This window comes from Thalassophryne amazonica, chromosome 11, assembly GCF_902500255.1.
Source record: "Thalassophryne amazonica chromosome 11, fThaAma1.1, whole genome shotgun sequence".
In the NCBI taxonomy this organism is placed as follows: Eukaryota; Metazoa; Chordata; class Actinopteri; order Batrachoidiformes; family Batrachoididae; genus Thalassophryne; species Thalassophryne amazonica.
The window spans coordinates 61579806-61602594 of NC_047113.1; the positions used below are offsets into that span (position 1 = coordinate 61579806).

Below are 22789 nucleotides of genomic sequence, written 5' to 3' on the forward strand. Positions count from 1 at the left end.
TGTGTTCCAATCCAGAAGTTCAACTGGAATGCTCCCTGAAGCCTGAATTCCAAGTTGGAACATTGGACCAACCTCAGACTGGTGGCCAGAAAAAAATGGATTTTCCCACAGAAGTCGCATCAAAACTCTCCCGCGAATGTGAGCTTACCAGATTACCCCAGTAAAGAAAAGAAAGAAAAATGGCTCCTGTTGGCAAAACATCCACATCTCAGAAAAGAAAAGCTTTAATGTTAGAAGAAAAGGTGAAAGTCATTTGTTTAAATGAGAAAGTTCCTGAAAGTTAGCTGTTATTTCAGTGTTGGTAAAAAACAGATCAACAACTTTCAAACGCTGAAGATGCACTACAGGACAAAACTCTTTCATCATGTGTTGATGGCAATGGATGACATTTCCAAGGCATCAGATGTTGCCAGAAGTAAAGATTTTATGTGTTAAACTGTTTTGTTAACTGATCTTGTTTTGATTTTACATAATTTTTGTGACTTCAAAGGATACAATTCTTGTGCTGTGAGGTTTTGAACTGAGATTCAGTGGAAGACATGGTTTGTCTCTAAGTGTAAAGTAGACGCTTTTCCCCATACTTCACGCTTGTAGCAATATGTTATCGAGTACTGTATGATACATATGCTGGATTCTGTCTCCCCCTCAACAAAGGCCACCCCTCTGATGTGGCCACTTTTAGTCTGCAGTACAGGTGACCTTAATAGAGGGTGACCACTAGGGGGGGATGGGTATCGAGAACCGGTTCCTTTCGGGTATCGTTAAGAAATGATTCGATCCACCGACATCAATAACCTTTTTACTTAACGATTCCCTTATCGGTCCTTCAGAGTGGCCGTTGTTTTGGGGGTGTTTGTCAGGAAAATTATAATTTCTCTACATTGATTACAGACCCTGCAGTGGGTCTGTAATCAATTTTTCTGCAGCGCGGCTTTGCTTTGAACCATGAACCAATCGAAGCAGTGATTCGATCATTGCTTCGCTGATTAATTTTTTCTTTTGCTTTCCCCCGCTAAAACCCTAAAGAGCATATGGCTGTGAGTATTATTTACCTTTTTTATGTTAAACTGACCTGTTATGGTCTTCTGAAACAGTTGATAGATGTATTTTATAACTTAAAAACGGGACCGATGCTAACACGTTAGCATGTCTATGGCATTTTCAATGCTAAAGTTAGCATTAAGCAGTTGCAGCTGTCAAGCGTTTGTTGTCGTAAAAGAGTCAAATGTATTACAAATTGTAATATTTTTTAAATTTATTTGTTTATATATTAATAATAGCAAGCACAACAATAATAGTAATAATAACTAATCTAATGATTATATACAATTTTAGAGAAAGAGACAAAAAGAACCTGAATAAAAACACAACAATAAACATAAATAAATACATACATACATACAGAAATAAATAAGTGTTTCCTGTGAACACCTAGTGACTCTTTCACCTCCATTTCATCCCTGTCTTATTTAAGTTTAATGACTGTTTGTTTCAGTCAAACCATATTTTCAATGTGTTAATTTCTTCAGTGATTTCCTCCAGAACTATCTGCCAAGCTAGAAAACTGCTGCATCCTAGTAAGAGCAGAATACTACTGGAATAAATATGAATAAGAAAAGTTGATTTTTCTCACTAAATGGATGCTGCACTCTCTGCAGTTTATCGTCTGGAATAGTCCCAGATTGCATTTCAGAGCTTCTAGAATTCAAACATTTTTGTGCACGTGGTGTTGGGGGGGTAATTTTGGGTTTCAGCTTTTTTTGTTTTTCCACCACTTTCATCCCTGAATATGTGAAATCGTGAGTCACTTTTGTGCGGATTAAAGTTACTAACTGGGACTCCTGTCTTGTTGCGAGAAAGAAACGAGAATCGTCCTCTGTTCTGTTCACACAGCTCCAAACGCTGCGCGGCTCTCTGCCAAGTCAAGTTAGAATGATAGAATCTAGTCGGAATTAATAACTTCAAAGCAAAACACCATTTTGTTTATTTTTATGTCCAGAAATCAAGGATACAGTGACCAATTTCATATTTATTTACTTTAAGACTCAATGAAATACATAGAAAACCCCTAAAGCCTACTTTTAGATTCACAAGAGGTATTGATAAGGGAATCGATAAGGAATCGGATCGATAAGCAGAATCGATAATGGCATCGATATCGATAAAATCTTATCAATACCCATCCCTAGTGACCACTGTACCTGTTAGAGAGGTCAGCCCCATGCAGCCAGCAGCCAGGATGACTCCGAGCACAGCAGCAGTGTCCTCCAGCAGCACAACATTTGTACTGGGGTCTCGACTCTGCAGTACTGCAAAAAATAAATAAAAGCAGCCTCTCAGTCACACACCACTCCCACTGTGGTGCCTTTGGAAAACTACATGTATTTCATACATGTAGTTGCCAGATGACAGATATGACTGTTTGCAATTATTGCCATCCCATTTCAGCCTGTGAATAAGTTATTATTTATTTATTTTACAATTAATTGCCCCCCCCCCCCACCCCACAAAAAACAGTTGGTTAAGGGAACAGTTGGTTAAATCGTGGACAAAGAGTTCCACAACATTGTAGATTCTTGTTCAACATTACAAAATACTGTATTTTCTGAACACCAGAGTATAGCCTGTTCTCCCATCAGAGGGCCCAAGACTCTCCACATGAAAGTCTGCCCGAAGAGGGGCTAGGACGATGCATGAGCAAGGCAAATATCATATACATCGAAATGCCACTTTCAAGAAAATGTCTAATTTAATGAGAAATAAAACCTCGAGTTCAAACCTCTGCTAACACTAGTTTCCCATTCCACGAATTTTTACCATTTATTACTTGCTAGAGAAGCCAAAAGAAATAAGTGGTAATATTATAGTATTGTTCTAGAAATTATTTGATCAGTAGATTTCAGACTGACAATAAGCAGTCAGTATGACACACCAAGCAATGAAGCTTTTACAGAAACTTGGAAAATCATGTTTTCAGAATTTTGGTCTCGACCTGGTACCAAATCATCAGTCCTTGTAACATCTCTAATCTCATACATATGAGCTTTCTGGAGTCCAAATGACATAAATCCATCGTAGCAAAAGACAACTTCAATAAAAATACATCTGTGGCATACATACCGTATTCATAAAAACTCAGTCCTTGCTTCTGTGCACTCTTCTTTATCTCATTAACAGCTACCAGTAATGTGGCTGAGAGAAACAAACAAATACGTGTTTAATTACAAAATACACAATCTTTGGCCAAATGGAAAAGGCCCATGTATTCATTTTATTTTTATTTTTCTAGTAATAAACAACCTCCTTCAGACACGAGAGAGCCAGCCAAAATGCAGTAGGCCTGTCACAGAGAAATGGAACACCAGCTGATGTTATGGCAGCTATTGTGTTTTCAACATGATATTAAAAAGTCAAGCGCCTCTCCATGAACTTACCCACAGTAGAGATTCAATTGGCTCTGGGTGCAACAATCCCATGATGCCGTGGTACCAAGAGAGACCCGTTCCCATCATAAAGATGCCGACTCCACTGATGAGGGAGGCGATGTAGCGCATGTTCGAGAAGCCGTACCTGCAGACGCCATTAAGAAGGTGTCATGAATTACCTGCTGTCTTCAAGAAATGCTTTAGTTTCAAAGACTCTGCCCAAGAAACTCAGCAAGATGGGTAACTCAGAGTGCAACACCCGTGGCTTAAATCTTTGATACAGAATCTTGCAAATTAATTCTTTGTGATTCGACTAACATACAACCCTTCCACCATGTTCCATCCACATAAACTTTTAAACTGTTAGAAGTAAACAATTAATACCTTGGGCTTGGGTCAATGTCAAAGGTTGTGTGACCAATATAAAGGTGATATGTGACTTCAGAATAGCATTTCCCTGTAAACAATATGATTCTAAATAACCTCTATACATATACATTGGGCAAAAGTTTTGACCTTGGTCTGCAACTTCAACTTTTAACTGACTTTTCCTCAGAATCAAATCACTTTGCCTTTGGCATATGCTCAAGCATTCTACCAAAGTATGGCTCAAATTGGATCAAAATAGACAGAAGGACAGACAGGGCAAAAATAAATAAATAAAAAATACCCCAGAAGTGCTACACATGTTTTTTTACGCTAGATGCCCTTCCTAACGCAACTCGACATTACATAGAGAGTGGGCAGGAATGGCCTAGAACTGGGAACCTTCTGCTCTGGAAGCAAATGGACTAATCACTCTGCTGTATTAGCCATTCCACTGTTACTGAAAATTTTATAATTCTAAGGCATCACTGTACAATGTTTATTTCATGACTGGATTACCAAAAAAAGGTTTTAGAGATCAGGTTAATTGCTGACTTGACAATGGATGAGGTGATAGTCATCACTGCTTTCTATCCTTCACTGCGTTCTGACCATTTCTCCTGTAGTCCAGTGGATTACAGGAGAAATGCTCAGATCTGAGGAGACCCAAATTGACCCAAATTGTCTGCTCACAATATACAGGACGTGTTACTTACGGGTGCACGGCGTCGGGGTTGCGGATAGACTGGCTGATTCCAAGTGCCAGGAGGACCTGATTGCATGTGTCAGCAAGCGAGTGGATGGCCTCTGAGAACATGCTAGCAGATCCAGTGTAGACCCAAGCCAGGAGCTTGAAGAAGAAATTCAGACCGTTGCTGCAAACAGACAAAACACATCCATAAAGTAAACAAGAGGCAATAAAAACATAAAGTAAGCTTCCTGTATGTTTAAAGACAACTAAATTAATGACAAAAGCACTTCCATTTCAGCATAAACTCTTGTCTATTTTCATACATTAGAAACTTCTTTAGCTACAAATATGAGCTTTCCCATAACAAGCACTTAATTAATTCTCATGTCTCTCAGCAGACCCTCAAACCAAATGGTGCATTCATGTGACTGCACATGTCCTTTAACAAAATCATCATAATCCAATCAGACACAGGATCTCATGTGAGCCAAAGTGTAACCCAAAGTTTCAGTAAATTCTTTACTTGTTAATATCACCAAAGTGTGTGGAAGCCACAAACTAAAAATTTATATGGTGCTTCTTGAAAATAAAGTTAAAGGAAGTAGGGATGCCCTGAGACAGAGCCGGGTATGTTTTCAGGACCAGTACTGGCATTAAATGCACCTAACTGCAGACACTAACTGACAATGAGACTCAAAGGTTAAGTTGAGATTTTTCTGTAGATTTAAAAAGAAACTTTCAAAGTTTAGACAATATTTAGATCAGCTGTACTTTTCCTACACATGCAATAACCAGACAAGAACACGACTGATTTCCCTCTTAAATGTCTGCAGTAAGAAAACTTACATGCAAATAGCAACCATCACCACTCGCCCTGGCCCTTGCAGAAATGTCATCCTCTTACCCGATCGAGGCTTCGTAACAGAAACAGACATTTAAAAAAAAGATAAAGTGAAAAGTAAAGTGTTATCACAGGCAAAAACAGAAGAAAGATGAGTGAGTTCATTAATTGTGACTTTCACATTATTTTGTGCTTCTCTTTAAAAATTAAAATTCAAAATGTTGAAAATAATACAAGTTAAACACAAAAGTTAAAAGTGAATCACCATAAAACAGATTTGAAATTAATTCAATACAGAACACATTCCAGAAAATTAGATTTGATTATGACAGATTAAAAAAGAGGAAAAAAATAGAACAATTGTAAGGAGTAGAAAAGATATTATCTTTACAAATCTGCAAGAAAATATAACCCTAAAATATAGGACAAAAACTCAATTTCTGGGATTACAAAGTTATTAATTTGTGAGGAAAAAAAAAAACACTACATGGTGTGTTGTCAATATGCAGCTTATGCCTTTGTCATGATCATGTCACTGTTGGTGCATTCCAGCATAACAAACCAGCTGAATACAGGATTTATCAGGACATACTAGAGGAGTGCAGAACAGTACAGACAGAGAAATAGCAGCATCACAGTAAAGAGACAAAAGGACAACTGTCACATAGATACAGTGACCTCTGGAACAGGGACAAAGGTCAGGCAAAAATCACAGCAGGCTTTTGAGCAACCTGCTGTGCACGGTGCTGTTTTTGTTATGCACCTGTAAAATGATTTGGAAGAAGTGTCTATAAGATGCTCACCTTAGTGTTCCCCCAAAAATCTTTGTATTCCTTCAACAACTGCTGATTTCGAAAAATATCTGGAGGTCAAACAGAAGAAACGTATATCAGTGGAAAATAACTACAGGCAAAAGAAATGCTGGTACTCAGTATTTCTGCCACTGACAGAGCGAGTAGGACTTTGGTACAACTCACAATGAAAATTTAAAAATCAATTATTCAGATCATCCACAGAAATTTAATCACATCTCTTCACTTCACAATTTAGCCAGCAAAAAATCATCATCATTTACCATTTCAATAGACTTTCTTTGATGTATATTGAGCCTCTTCGGGTCTCAGCCAAAAAGTCATTGCACGGAGGGAAAATTCAAGGTCAACGTTCATTTATTGTCATTCCAGCATATAATACACAAAAAGAGCGGAATTCCATACTCAAGGCCCGGTGAAGGCATGAAAGTAAAACAAACAAACAAACAAAAGAAAACAAAAAAAAAAAAGCAAAATAAATACAAATAAAATACACAATAAGGCAAACATAACTAAAATAAGTTAAACTGAAAGTACACTCAACAAAAATATAAACGCAACACTTTTGGTTTTGCTCCCATTTTGTATGAGATGAACTCAAAGATCTAAAACTTTTTCCAAAAACACAATATCACCATTTCCCTCAAATATTGTTCACAAACCAGTCTAAATCTGTGATAGTGAGCACTTCTCCTTTGCTGAGATAATCCATCCCACCTCACAGGTGTGCCATATCAAGATGCTGATTAGACACCATGATTAGTGCACAAGTGTGCCTTAGACTGCCCACAATAAAAGGCCACTCTGAAAGGTGCAGTTTTATCACACAGCACAATGCCACAGATGTTGCAAGATTTGAGGGAGCGTGCAATTGGCATGCTGACAGCAGAAATGTCAACCAGAGCTGTTGCTCGTGTATTGAATGTTCATTTCTCTACCATAAGCCGTCTCCAAAGGGAATTTGGCAGTACATCCAACCAGCCTCACAACCGCAGACCACGTGTAACCACACCAGCCCAGGACCTCCACATCCAGCATGTTCACCTCCAAGATCGTCTGAGACCAGCCACTTGGACAGCTGCTGAAACAATCGGTTTGCCTAACCAAAGAATTTCTGCACAAACTGTCAGAAACCGTCTCAGGGAAGCTCATCTGCATGCTCGTCATCCTCATCGGGGTCTCGACCTGACTCAGTTCGTCGTCGTAACTGACTTGAGTGAGCAAATGCTCACATTCGCTGGTGTTTGGCACGTTGGAGAGGTGTTCTCTTCACGGATGAATCCCGGTTCACACTGTTCAGGGCAGATGGCAGACAGCGTGTGTGGCGTCGTGTGGGTGAGCGGTTTTCTGATGTCAATGTTGTGGATCAAGTGGCCCATGGTGGGGGTGGGGTTATGGTATGGGCAGGCGTCTGTTATGGACGAAGAACACAGGTGCATTTTAATGATGGCATTTTTAATGCACAGAGATACCGTGATGAGATCCTGAGGCCCATTGTTGTGCCATACATCCAAGAACATCACCTCATGTTGCAGCAGGATAATGCACGGCCCCATGTTGCAAGGATCTGTACACAATTCTTGGAAGCTGAAAATGTCCCAGTTCTTGCATGGCCGGCATACTCACCGGACATGTCACCCATTGAGCATGTTTGGGATGCTCTGGACCGGCGTATACGACAGCGTGTACCAGTTCCTGCAAATATCCAGCAACTTCGCACAGCCATTGAAGAGGAGTGGACCAACATTCCACAGGCCACAATTGACAACCTGATCAACTCTATGCGAAGGAGATGTGTTGCACTGCATGAGGCAAATGGTGGTCACACCAGATACTGACTGGTATCCCCCCCCCAATAAAACAAAACTGCACCTTTCAGAGTGGCCTTTTATTGTGGGCAGTCTAAGGCACACCTGTGCACTAATCATGGTGCCTAATCAGCATCTTGATATGGTACACCTGTGAGGTGGGATGGATTATCTCAGCAAAGGAGAAGTGCTTACTATCACAGACTTAGACTGGTGTGTGAACAATATTTGAGGGAAATGGTGATATTGTGTATGTGGAAAAAGTTTTAGATCTTTGAGTTCATCTCATACAAAATGGGAGCAAAACCAAAAGTGTTGCATTTATATTTTTGTTGAGTGTAAGTTAAACAGAAGAGCCAGTGTGGTAAACTGCAAAAAGTGAATTGTGAGCACATTGCACTCAGCCCCATTTAGCAGCGTTGCGTTAGGGGTGTGACATTTTGTTAATCAGTCTGATAGCTTCCGGAAAAAAGCTGGACCACAGATGGGAGGTTCTGGCCTTGATGCTGTGCAGCCTTCTCCCTGAACGTAGAGCAACAAACAGTCCATGGGCGGGTTGAGTGGGGTCCTTCATAATTCCGGAGGACCCATCTCACTGTTGTGGCTGATGTAAATGTGACTGATGGAAGGAAGATTACGCTCAATGATCCTCCGTGCAGCTTTCACCACACGCTGCAGAGCCTTCGTGTTCGCTGCAGAACAGTGAATGTACCACTCAGTGATGGACTGTCAGGACGCTCTCCACCACACCTGCATTGGAGACAAGAGCGGGTGGGAGAGGAGCAAGTAGAGGCATTGGTGGGCCTTTTTCAGGAAGCTGGCTGTTGTTTGACCAGGTGAGATTGTCAGGAATGTGCAGATCCAGGTACTTGAAGCTGGAGACCACTTGTACAGCTGTGCCTGTGATTGTGGAGTGGTTACTCCTGAAGTCCATGATCACTTTCTTCATCTTCATCACATTTATACAGATTGTTGGCTCTGCACCACACCTCTAGATGTTGAACCTCCTGTCGGTACACTGCCTCATCATTGTGGGAGATTAGTCCCATCATGGCCATATTGTCTGCAAACTTGACAATATGACAGCTGGGATATTTGGCTGAGCAGCCGTAAGTCAGCAAAGTGTACTGCAGGGGGCTCAGGACACATCCCTGAGGGGAGCTGGTGTTCAGAATGGAGGATATAGACAACCATCCATGGATTGTCACAGACTGCGGCCTGTTGGTCAGAAAGTCCAGTACCCAGTTGCACAGTGATGGTCTAAGCCCCAGTAGTGCCAGCTTGTTAATGAGGGTTTGTGGGATGATCGTATTAAAAGCCTGAACTGAACTCGAGGAAGAGAAGCATGACATATGTGTCACTGCTCTCCAGGTGGGTGAGGGCCTGGAGGACAATTGCTGACACTGCATCAGATGTGCACCTATTGTTCCTGTAAGCATACTGATGAGGGTCCACAGTGCTCCTGATGGTTTCCTTTCGGTGGGCCAACACCAGCCGCTCAAAGCACTTCATGACTATTGGGGTGAGCGCCACAGGGCGATAGTCATTCATACATGATGCTGTGGAGGTCTTAGGTACAGGAATGATGGTGGCCATCTTGAAGCAGCTTGGGAGAGGGAGATGTTAAACACATCTGTTGGCACCCCTGTGAGCTGATGAGCAGCATCTCTCAGAACCCGCCATGGGATGCAAATCGCTCCTGCTGCCTTAGGGTGGGTTGATTCTGAGCAGGGACCTCCTTACACTCCCAGCAGCCACAATGAGGGACAGTACACCAGGGGCCTGTACTACGAAGCGGGGTTACTGGCTTATCAGGGTAACTTTGGGAGTAAGCTGATGAGTGTGGAGTCCCGGTTAACCCGTACTATGAAAGGTGGATAGGTTTTGATCGAGGTATGCTGCCATGGCAATTTATGCTGTGTGCCAAACCTGCTCCGAGCGGGTTATGTTCTAGGTTAGCTTGAGGTTTTTGCTTAACCACGCCCTTTATAAGTACCGTCCATCCACCTTCAATCACTCCAAAGACAATGCCGGCCTACCTGGATGATCCATTTGATATTGGGGCACAAATTGTGAGGGGCTCTCTTCGCAGGGCGAGGGTTTTTAAAGACCGCCAGAATCCGCTGGCATACCCGGACGATATTCTCTATGAAAGATATAGATTCTCAGCCAAGGGAATTCGTTATCTTTGTCAGCTGATCGGGCCAGAAGTCTGTAACATCACCCATCGTACACTGTAAAAAAAAGACTGTTGTTTTTACAGGAACACACTGGCAGCTGTGGTTACCAGGGAATTCCTGTAAAAAATACTGCAGTTAAATGTGAAAAAAAAAGAGAGCTCTTGTTTGTAGATTTAACAATTCTTTTAATGTGAGTCAGCCGTGGTTCATTCACTGTAAATCCATATACATATTATGTCTGTAATGTTATCTACTGTGCTGCTGTATGTTTTACAGGAATTCCCTGGTAATCACAGCTGCCAGCGTTTTCTTCTAAAAACAAGTCATTTTTTACAGTGTAGCAATGCCCCGACGATCGAGCAGATAATGTGCCTTGTGCCTATTTTGCCAGTGGACAATTTATGTATTCCATCGGTGATGCTGAACATCTGAGCAAGAATACTGTATGTCATATGATTCGCAAGGTAGTACTTGCTCTATCTAAACTGTTGGCTGCATTTGTCGTTTTCCCTGGCCATTTATCCGCAATGCAAATCAAAGAAGGGTTTTATGCAATCGCGGGTAATTACTAATATCAAAATAGGTCTAATACATGTCCATTAATTAGGCGAAGTGGGGCTTATCAAGCTATGAATATAAACCTACCATTCTGAAGGATGTTTTTATATTTCATCTTCACCTGCTGCCAGGTGCGTTTGGCACTGCTATTGCATCTGAAATATTGACAGGATTAGGAATAGCAATCATACAGTCAAGGTAGCCTATTTAGGAAACATTAAATTAACCTAACATTTATTAGTAGGCCTATGCCCACTTCTGAATCGTGTTACATCTGGGCGTAATTAATGACAGAAGGTCATTTTTTTACACATATTAGACATTCCACAGGTTAATCATCTGTAACAGATTTGGAGAACAATTGAATTGTACTTACGCATTTACCCGATCAGCAATAAGTTGCCAACAAGCCTGTCTTGCTTTATTGGCAGACGATGTGTTCGATTTCCCCCCTTAACATTAATTTAAATTCCTCGTAGCTCCGCATAATAATCGTGCATTCATCTTCGGTAAAGTAAGGTGACCGCGCCATCATTGAAAAATGGTGACATGTGCTGCAACCTGCCCTTTTTATGTGAACGCGCACAAACTCCAATTAGGTTAACACAGGTTCAACAAATCAACATCTTATTCAGCGTCGTAGTACCGATTAACACCACTTGAGAAAACCAGGTTTTGTCAACCCCAGTTTAAGAGGTTGACCCTGGGTTACATCTGAGTAAGTTAACCCCGCTTCGTAGTACAGGCCCCTGGTGGAAGAGTGAGTCTGGTGCAGAAGGAAGTGTTTACATTTTGCAAATTGTTTTTATTTCTACTTTTGATACTCTGTGTGCTTCTTACCCTGTGTGCTGCTATACAATACTGCTGGAACCTCAACTTCCCTGAGGGAGTCTTCACAAGGGATTAATAAAGTTCTATCTAATCTAGTATTTTCTTCAGTATCAGTATTGCATTTGAAATTCTAGTATCATGACAATATAAATTTGGAGTTACATCAGGAAGCCCTTGCGGTGTTATGCCGCGTTCACACCGGCCGCGACGCAAGTGACTGCAGCGACAGGTTGCCATATAATCCCTATGTAAGGATGCGTTTCGGCGCCAAGTCACGCACCACGATGCGATGGATGCGAATGAAGCGACGCGAGTGAAGCGATTTTGAGCGATTGGTGCGTTTGTGGCGCGATATTGCGTCGCATCACATTGCATTGCCCTCCTCTCCAAGTTAAAAAATCTGAACTTTTTCCTCTCGTCGTGCCGCGATGACCAATCAGGAACTGAATATGTAGTGATGTGGAGATGTCTGGATTTTGACTGAAAATGTGAACATGTCCTGTCTCTGGTAGCAGCCTGTGAGCAGGACTTATGTCTCTTTTGTCCTTTATTTCACAATTATGACAGAGTTTTTGGAGCAAGCAGCAGCCCCACAGCTGCGGGAGCGGAGTTTCTTTTTATTTTACATGCGCGTGCGAGCAAATTGTCCGTGGAGATTATTTTACTTATTAACTACACAGATGTATAATAAAACAAATGGTGACTGGTTTCTAAACACAATTATGACAGAGTTTTTTTGGGGGAAGAGCGAGCTGCAGCAAGCAAAAACGGAAGGAGCCAAAAGAAATTACTAAAGACACATCAGTACACGTTATTGGCAGCCCTATTTACAACCACAATCAAAACAAAACAAAACCAGGCACCAAACTGGAATAAACTGCCCCACTCCCCACCCCACCCAAAAAAGAAAAAACAAAAAAAACAAAAACAAATGCAAGTAGAAAACAACTTACTCTCTTGGAACTCTCTTTCCGCCTCTTTCCTGAGTTTTCGTTCTCTTGCAAGAGCTTCGGGACTTCCCCACACATCCACAGCTCTACCAGGTACCCAGAAATATAACAAAAGTCATATATACCCAACGCTGACAGACTGAGCTACAAGTTGAAGGGACAAAAGCATCAGAAGATTATGCAACTCACTTTGCCTCCACATCTGACCGCAGGAACACAGTGAAAGCCTCTGTGTCATCGTGGGGGCTACGCCTTCTGATCTTCCGTAGATGTTCCAGGTCACTGCAATCAAGATGACAACCAAAGAAACAAAAAAACTGCAGGTTGGCTTAACTGAAAGGTATAGAAGCTTTTGATTTTCCACATTTTATTGCTGATAAAATATTTATTTGTGAGAGTCAATGGGAAATAATGTAAAGTTCCTCAAATGATTCACAAACAGACATTACCTTGATTTGAGGCAGAATTCATTCATGGCTCTGACTGCTGTGATGAAGTTGTTTTTAGTGTACTTGCTTCCATACTCCCTCTTCTTCAGAACAGCCCGTACTGAGGACAAAACAACAGAAAAATAAGCAAAATGGGTTTTCTTCTCTGTTAATATATTTTATAATCTTTCAGTATTTTTTTTCCTGATGACCTAGTATAATATGAAAAAATAAAATGAATCCTAATTCAGTATCAGTCCCAGTGACTGTCCAAAATGTCACATCCATATTATTGTGCAAGATGCAAAATCCAGATCAACAGACTGTTGTTAAAAACTGTTTGATATGATGTACTGTGTCTGTGAAAGCAGTTCATTACCTTTTACTTGAATGGTCTCAACCTTACTGAGTGTCTGAGGTGTCAAGCCTACAACAGAACAGTTTAGTAATTATTTTAAAGCTGAGGGCTTTTCTCCTCCAAAAGATACAACATTTACTCCAGACCAGAACAACTGTAGAAGTTGTGAAAAGGAACTATTAATCATTAGTGCACACAACATAAAATACAAGAAAAACAATGCAAAGCCCTGACAGACTACGTTTCAAAAACTTGCAGAGTAGTCAGAACTGTGAAGAGAATCACCTAATGACCCTGCAGTGGCTTTTGTAGCACCAGACCCAATCTTGTCTGCAACTGGAACCTCTTCCGATGATGGCTTTGGAGGATCATCTTTGCTGGAACCAGAGTTAGAGTAGTACTGGACTTGTCTAAAGCCAAGATAAGCTCTACGGCAGTCTGGCAGGCTGAACCACAAGCTGTGAATGCCCACACTTTGCCAACCTGTGCAATGAAACATGAGAAATATGAGAACACTCTGCTGTCTTTGTGAATGCTTGTTTTGATTCCCATTAACATTTCTAAAAGAAACAGTCTGTCTCCTCTTTGAGGCCTGAGATTTGGGAGAAGCCACATCATCGCCATCCCATACCAATTCAATAGATGGGCACCGCAGCCCGATTGAAACTTTTCAAAAACCCATATGTTGAAGGTATTAAGACAATAGGAAGATTCTGAAATTTTTACTCTGACAACAGTTCATACTTTTTGAGTTTCCAAAAACTATAATCCTTTTGTCTGAAAATGTGACAACGAGCTGAAGGCACTGTCCAGAAGGTGATGTTTTTGTAACCAATGGTTCAAACTGGGTTTTCACTTGGAATTCATGTGGTCAGTCTGGTATGCTTTATAGCGGTGTTTCCTAGTATTGTTTCTTCTGGTCCCAAAATGCTGCACGTTTTCCATTTGTCGCTGATGTACTCAGGCCAGGCCAGATTAGCTCAGTCAAGTTTGTTCAGCCAATCACCAGCTGGCTGAACAATGAAACAGTGAACTGATATGGAAAACATTCAGTACTTTTGGCCCAGAAGACCAGGATTGGTAAGCACTGCTTTGGAAACAAATTTCTACATCCATCCATTTTTAAACCCACTAATTCCATTTAAGGGTCATCGACTGGGGGGGGTTGCTGGAACCTGCCTTTCTTATTGAACATTGGGCAAGAAGTGGTGTACACTCTGGACAGGCTGTCAGTCTATCGTAGTCTGACACATATACACATTCACACCGACAGTCAGTTTAGAGACTCCAATTTACATAACTTGTATGTCTTGGGTAGTGGGAGGAAGCCGGAGCACCTGCAGGGAACCCACGCAAACTCCACACAGAAAGGGCCAGGCCAGAAGCAAACCTGGGACCTTCTGGCTGTGTGGCAACCATGGTGACCACTAAGACACTATCCAAATTACACAATACGGCAGTCACAATTCCGTCTCTTCCTCCACATCACCTCTTTATGACACCATGAAACAAGATTTTTCAAGCACCACCATTTAATGAAATCTTTGTGGGTTGGTGGGAGAGTGTAAAAGCATGGATGTAAGCCCTTTTTAAGAAGTTAAAAATGTGTTGTACTTGTAAAGATGAAAAACTGGCCAACATGGTCCATCTGTTTTCTACTATCTGCAAAACCACATATAGACAAACAAGAAAAAAGAATTAAAACAGATATAGACCATGAGGACTGTAAGTGAGTTAGTGGCCAAATTGAAATGGTTACCATGAAATTGGTTACCGGACCCTTGATCTCTGGACATAAATAGAAATGAACAAAATCTGTAGTGTTTGTCAAAAGCATTTCTTTTCAGACATTAATGATCTGAGCTGAAGTCAGTTGGCTGCTGGAGTCTGCAGCTCTGCAGCCATACAGTCTTGGGCTGCTGCACGTCAGCCAGGACGTCTCATTTATGGAGGGAAAAAAAACAAACCATTTTGATCGATTGCAGTTTATTGTCTGTATTTCAATGTTTGGAAAGAGCTGTCATTTGATTTAAATGGCGATTTGCTTTGAAGTTATTAATTCCGAGCGGACTCTATCTTTCTAACTTGACTCAGGGAGCAGTGCAGTGTTTGGAGCTGTGCGAACGGAACGGAGGACGGTTCTTCTTTCTTTCTCGCAACAAGACAGGAGTCCCAGTTACTTTAATCCGCACAAAAGTGACTCACGATTTACATATTTTAATGGCTTTGAGAGGGATTAAGAAGCAGAGTTACCGCTTCTGAAGAGGAGCGAAGCAATGAACCAATGAAGCAGCGGATCAAAGCACTGCTTCATTGGTTCAAGGTTCAAAGCAGAGCCACGTTGCAGAAGTGGCTACTGATATCAGTGGATCGAATAATTTCTTAACGATACCTGAAAAGAACCGGTTCTTGATACCCAACCCTATTACTGACTGAAATATAGTTAAGTTTAGTTCAGGTTTTTAAGTCCTTATAGGGCCATCGGGCTGATGCTTATGTCCGATTTCTGTGGCATAATGGACTCCTGCTGGAAGGGATGCTAGTCCATTGCAGGATACTTCCCCGACCAGGGGTGGTGCCCATTGACAGCTGGCTGGACTGAGACCAAGCAGATTAAGTGTCTTGTCCAAGGACATAGACAGGTAGCATGAGTGGAATCTGAATCCAGGTTTACATATTGGCAGGCAAGCTCTTTATCCACTGAGCTATCTGCATAGGGTTAGGGTTAACCATTTGTACATAGCATATAAGATAACTTAAAGCTACAATACACTAAAGAGTGTGAGATGTCGTATCGCAAGTGGTTGGGGATCAGACTTCTGAGCGAAAGGCCTCAGGTTCTAAGCCCAGTCTTGCTCAATAATTTCTTTTTTGACCTCAAGCACAGGACAACCATCATAACCACACAAAATTACAACTATTTTGGAACCAGAGACAAGGTTTAAGATTGTCATTTCAAAACGGAAATTTGGCCATACATGAATTATCAAAACGGCTATGTACAGATTTATTAACCATATAGTTCTTGTTAGCTTTCTAAAACACCAAACATGACAAATGCATCACAATTTCATAACAATGACAATCTCAACACACCACTAGAGTGTTCTAGGATTGCTTGACAATCGTGACACCGGTACACATTCACAACAATCCATCTGAACAGTCTTTTCCAGGCAAACTGACAGGTACTGTGGCCAGTCAAACCCACGTCCTTACCCACTGATCTACCTGCTCTGCGGACAAAGTACCCAGGTAATAGTTTGAACTGTCATTTCTCACCACAGCCCATATGGGGAGTCCTCGCGGATCGGTGGCACAGCGAGGCCCTGTGCTGTAGCGACACTCGGCAGAACACACGCCACGGTCTGTGGGCCAGGCTGGGGAACATCGTGGCTGTGACGGGACTCGGTACTGAAGAATTGGAAATCGCTAGGTGACGTCACGTACAGCCCCACAGTCCCCCTGTCAACTTAACCCAGACAGATTATAACGCCAAGCTTTCACTGCCGACCGTCACATAGTAATAAAGTGGCAACGATCTCCAGAAACGTATCGCGTATTCTAGCGGTAAGGCTCACATGTAGGAGCTTTCGGTTTAATGATTTGCCAACAGGTTAACTACTTATAATGTCTCGACACCGGCTAGCTAAGATGCTAAAGTTAGCTAGCTAACACTGTTAGCTATCATAGCTAATAAGCGCACAGCAAAATCTCATTAACGTCTAACCCGTCCAGTTATTTAGTGTAACTCGGGGAAGAAAACAAACCTTTCTATCATGACGTTTGCACTGCATAATCTATAATCACTACAAAGAATCTACGGCCAAACTGCTGCTACAAACATACACACGTGACCCGACCGATGGTGACGTTAATCTCGCGAGGGCGTCAATGTTTTCAAAACGACTTTCGAGACATCGCGATATTCAATCAACCTTACTTACCAAGGGCATTTGTTTTTAAAAATGTGTTTTTAATTCAGTATATTTGTTTTTGACGTAGGATGCAAACAAATATCCATATTAATAAATACATTTTTTGCAAATTACTGAAAACTTAATACTTTTTATGTACGTAGTGTTGTTAGAAGGAAAGGTATAGTGGTAAACATATCCCACTGGCATCCATTTCAAAATGAGCAAATATTTGCACAAAAATAATAAAGTTTATCAGTTTGAACATTAAATATCTTGTCTTTGTGATGTATTCAATTGAATATAGGTTGAAGAGGATTTGCAAATCATTATATTCTGTTTTTATTTACATTTCATGCAACATCCCAACTTCATTGGAATTGGGGTTGTATTGCAACACAGGTCATGTCATGGTCGTGAGTCAAATCCAATGTCAGTGTGTGCTGTCTGCGCTATGTATTCAAAAATCCAAACAGTAATAATGTAATGTTCATATGTCTTCACAATGCAAAGAATGAATTAAATTAAACTTGGTGGCTCAACTTACTGGCTCAGACATAAGCTTTTCTGGTGCTAACAAATGTTTCAGACCTCTGATGTTATATGATAACATCAAATAATGTAGACCTGGTGGTGGTGAGGCACTGCAATAGTGCCTTGTCTTCTGATTAACAGCAATAAAAGTCAAATAACATGGTCAAAATGCCGCACAATGCAATGGAAAGGATTTTTCCTGACTGTAAGTGACTCAGAGGCTTTTTCGTTATCTCTGTCGATCTCTACATGTTTTTACATGATGCTTGAAAGAAGCTCGTTTTCCAGTCCCTTCCATTTCCAAATCCTGGGTTTGATGGCTGTCAAGGCCACTAACAATGAACAAGGTTAAGGTTAAATCTTAAAAACGTTAAATTCCTCTACAGGAATGTCAAAAAATTTAACCTGAAAACAAAGAAACTACTGCTTTATACTTTGATTGTTCATTTTGACAATGCTTGCAGTTTGTGGCACAGTACTTCACTTTTTCCACATTTTATGTTACAGCATTATTCCAAAATGGAGTAAATTAATTTTTTCCCCCTCAAAATTATACTCACAACACCCCATTATGACAACATAAAAAACGTTTTTTGACATTTTTGCAAATCTATTGCAAAAATCCTCTCACCTTTTCTTTTCACACTGTATATACGAGGTCTATTAGAAAAGTATCCGACCTTATTATTTTTTTCAAAAACCATATGGATTTGAATCACGTGTGATTACATCAGACATGCTTGAACCCTCGTGGGCATGTGAGAGTTTTTTCACGCCTGTCGGTTACGTCATTCGCCTGTGGGCAGTCTTTGAGTGAGGAGTGGCCCACCCTCTCATCGATTTTTTCATTGTTTAGGAATGGCTCAGAGACTGAGTGGACACCATTCGATAAATTCAGCTGGTTTTCGGTAAAAATTTTAACAGCTGATAAGAGATTTTGGTCTGGTAGTGTCGCCGTAAGGACGGCCCACGGCGCCTGATGGCGATCTGCGCTTCGAGGCGGCAGCGTTTCGCCGTTTCAAGTTGAAAACTTCCACATTTCAGGCTCTGTTGATCCAGGAAGTCGTCAGAGAACAGAGAACTTTCAGAAGAAGTCGGCATGAGGAGTTTATTCGGACATTCCATTGTTAACGGACATTTTGTAATGAAAGAACGTGCGGGCAGAGTCGCATGTCGGGCTGGACCCGACCGCGGGGGGTCGCGACAGGAAAAATACCTCCGTTGGAAACCTTAACGGGCAAGTTGGAACATGCCCAAGCTGTTAAACAATTTCTCAGTTACTCACTTGTTGAAAGCCATCAAAAGCCGCCTGAATTTTACAAATGGTCTTCAACACGGAGGTGTTTTTCCTGTCGCGGCGCACACAGATTTGCCGAGTCATCACGGAAACGACTCGGCGAATTTGCGCGCACGTCTTTCATTAAAAAATGTCCTTAAACAGTGGAATGTCCGCATAAAGTCCTCATGCCGGCCTCTTCTGAATCTTCCCTGTTCTCTCACGACGTCCTGGGTGAATTAAGCCTTAAATTAGGATGTTTTCAGGTCGAAACAGTCCGACGACTGCGCCTGGAAGCGCTGCACGATGTCCTGCTCTGTGGGAAGTCCTTACACCGACAGAAACACCCCATAATCTCTCATCAGCCGTTAAACTTTTCACAGAAAACCAGCTTAATTTCTCGAATAGTGTCCACTCGGATATTCCTCACAGGTCCAGAAAAAATTTTGATAAAGCAACGCGCGCCGTCTCGAGCAGCGTGTGAAACAAAGGAATTCAGCCGAGAGGGCGGGACCACATCTCACTCAAGGCCTGCCCACAGGGAAATGACGTCACTGACGCGTGAAAAACTCACGCATGCGCACGAGGGTTCAAGCATGATTGGTGGAATCACACGTCATTCAAATCCATATAGTTAAAAAAAATAATAAATGGGTCGGTTTATTATCTAATAGACCTCGTATACATCTGCAGGAATCCAACATGTCATATGCAGAAATATTCTGATGACACAGCTGTGGTGGCCTGTGTGTGTGTGGGGGGGATGAGACAGAGTACAGGGCAGTTATCAAGGAGTTCAACTGGAGCACGTACAATGGGCTGGTGTTGAACACCAGCAAAACAAAGGAAATGATAGTTGACTTTGGCAAGAGGAAAGCACAACACCTACCAGTCAGTATGGACAATGTGGGCACTGAGGTGATCCCCACATACAAGTACCTTGGAGTCCACACTGACAATAGATTGGACTGGTCGGCGCAGGTAAATGCAGCATATAAAAGGGGACAAAGCAGATTGTTCTTCCTCAGAAGACTGAAATCTTTTGACGTTTGTAACGATATGCTTTTCCTTTTATATCAATCTGTTGTGGTCAGCGCTGTATTGTTTGCTGTTGTGTGTTGGGGGAAGAGCTTGTCTGTCAGGGACAGCAACAGACTGGACAAATTTGTCAGGAAGTGTGTGTCAGTGATGGGGCGGGAGGCGGTCTCTGTGGGTGAACTGGTGGAGTGCAGGATGAGGTGTATTATGAATTCTATTGTTAACAACAAATCTCATCCTCTACACAACACTGTGGTTGCTCAGAAAAGTAACCGCAGTGACAGATTCCTCTCTATGAGATGCAGGACTGCGAGGTATAGAAGATCATTTGTCCCGGCCGCCATGAGATTGTTTAACGCTTCTTGTTAATGTAGTTTTATTTCCATGTGTTTTTATATTTGTCTTATTTATTGGTATTTTATTGTATGGATGAATTGTGTATGTATGTATGCTCTCGGGCAGATGAATTTCCCCTTATAGGGGATGAATAAAGTATTTATCTATCTATCTAAAAAAACGAATAAATCGCATGTACGTAAGTATTCACACCCTTTGCTCAATACTTTGCTCATGCACCTTTAGCAGCAATTACAGCCTCAAGTCTACTTGAATATGATGCCACAAGCTTGGTGCACCTATCTTTGGGCAGTTTTGCCCATTCCTCCAAAGATGTTCAATCAGATTCAGGTCTGGGCTACTCAAGGACATTCACAGAGTTGTCCTGAAGTCACTCCTTTGATATCTTAGCTGTGTGCTTAGGGTCATTGTCCTGCTGAAAGATGAACCATCACCCAAGTCTGAGGTTACGAGCAAGTCTCTGTACGTTGCTGCATTCATCTTTCCCTCAATCCTGATGAGTGTCCCAGTTCCTGCCACTGGAAAACATCCCCACAGCATAATGCTGGCCAAAGCGTTCAATATTTGTCTCATCAGACCAGAGAATTTTGTTTCTCATGGTCAGAGTCCTTCAGGTGCCTTTTGGCAAACTCTACGTGGGCTACCATGTGCCTTTTAATAAGGAGTGGCTTATGTCTGGCCACTCTACTACACCGGCCTGATTGATGGATTACTGCAGAGATGGTTGTCCTTCTGGAAGGTTCTTCTCTCTCCACAGAGGAATACTGGAGGTCTGACAGAGTGACCATCAGGACCAAATCATGTCCAGTCAACTGAATTAAAGCTGTAGAAACATCTCAAGAATGATCAGTGGAAACAGGATGCACCTGAGCTCAATTTTGAGCTTCATGGCAAAGGCTGTGAATACTATGTCTTAGTTTTTAAATTTTTAATAAATTTACAAAATAATCTCAAAAAAACCTTTTTTGACATTGTCATTATGAAGTATTGTGTGTAGATTTCTTTGTGGGGGGGAGGGGAATCATTTCATCCATTTCGGAATAAGGCTGTTAACATAAAACAATGTAGAAAAACTGAGGTACTGTGAATACTTTCCAGATCCACTAGTAGGCTCTCTAAGAGGACAAAGGCTTGGCTCCAAGTTACTCAGAATGAGGTTATCAGATACAGTGGGGTAAAAAAGTATTTAGTCAGTCCCTGATTGTGCAAATTCCCCTACTTAGAAAGATGAGAGAGGTCTGTAATTTTCATCATAGGTACACTTCAACTATGAGACACAAAATGATAAATAAATAAATAAATAAATAAATCCAGGAAATAACATTGGAGGATTTTTAAAGAATTTATTTGTAAGTTATGGTGGAAAATAAGTATTTGGTCAATAACAAAAGTTCAACTCAATACTTTGTAACATAATCTTTGTTAGCAATGACAGAGGTCAAACATTTCCTGTAAGTCTTCACGAGGTATGCACACACTGTAGCTGGTATTTTGGTCCATTCCTCCATGCAGATCTCCTCTAGAGTAGTGATGTTTTGGTTGCTGTCGCTGGGCAACACGGACTTTCAACTCCCTCAACAAATTTTCTATGGGGTTGATGTCTGGAGACTGGCTAGGCCACTCCAGGACCTTGAAATGCTTTTTATGGAGCCACTCCTTCGTTGCCCGAGCGGTGTGTTTGGGATCATTGTCATGTTGGAAGACCCAGCCACGTTGCATCTTCAATGCTCTCACTGATGGAAAGAGGTTTTGGCTTAAAATCTCACGATACATGGTCCCGTTCATTCTTCCCTTAACACGGATCAGTCGTCCTGTCCCCTTTTCAGAAAAACAGCCCAAAGCATGATGTTTCCAACCCCATGCTTCACAGTAGGTATGGTGTTCTTGGGATGCAACTCAGCATTCTTGTTCCTCCAAACACAAGTTGAGTTTTTAACCAAAAAGTTCTATTTTGGTTTCATCTGACCACATGATATTCTCCCAGTCCTCTTCTGGATCATCCATATGTTCTCTGGCAAACTTCAGACGGACCTGGACACACCTGGCACTGCAGGATTTGAGTCCCTCTCTGCATAGTGTGTAGCCTTAGTTACTTTGGTCCCAGCTCTCTGCAGGTAATTCATCAGGTCCCTCCGTGTAGTTCTGGGATTTTTTTCACCGTTCTCATGATCATTTTGACCCCACGGGATGACATCTTGAGTGGAGCCCCAGATCGAGGGAGGTTATCAATGGTCTTGTATGTCTTCCATTTTCTTACAATTGCTCCCACAGTTGATTTATTCACACCAACCTGCTTGACTATTGTAGGTTCACTCTTCCCAGCCTGGTGCAGGTCTACAATGTTCTTCCTGGTGTCCTTCAACAGCTCTTTGGTCTTGGTCATGGTTGAGTTTGGAGTCTGAGGACAGTTGTCTTTTAT

At 41.6% G+C, this 22789-nt stretch overlaps 1 protein-coding gene across 3 annotated transcripts in view; it reads right to left on the minus strand.

Moving 5' to 3' along the window:
• The window catches only part of slc30a9 (solute carrier family 30 member 9), a 36850-nt gene extending 19721 nt beyond the window's left edge, over positions 1-17129 (minus strand). Inside the window, exons 1-14 of one of the 3 annotated variants that reach the window (XM_034181946.1) lie at positions 17019-17129; positions 16531-16720; positions 13531-13731; positions 13270-13314; positions 12912-13011; positions 12652-12744; positions 12466-12548; positions 6127-6185; positions 5329-5396; positions 4508-4666; positions 3435-3570; positions 3301-3340; positions 3121-3192; positions 2202-2309 (exon numbers count right to left, since the gene is read on the minus strand). In XM_034181946.1, coding sequence (XP_034037837.1) covers positions 2202-2309; positions 3121-3192; positions 3301-3340; positions 3435-3570; positions 4508-4666; positions 5329-5396; positions 6127-6185; positions 12466-12548; positions 12652-12744; positions 12912-13011; positions 13270-13314; positions 13531-13731; positions 16531-16639 — 1273 coding nt within the window. In that variant the 5' untranslated portion in view covers positions 16640-16720; positions 17019-17129. The other 2 variants (XM_034181947.1, XM_034181948.1) reach the window with 2 other exon arrangements.
• Between the last annotated feature and the right edge of the window lie 5660 nt (positions 17130-22789).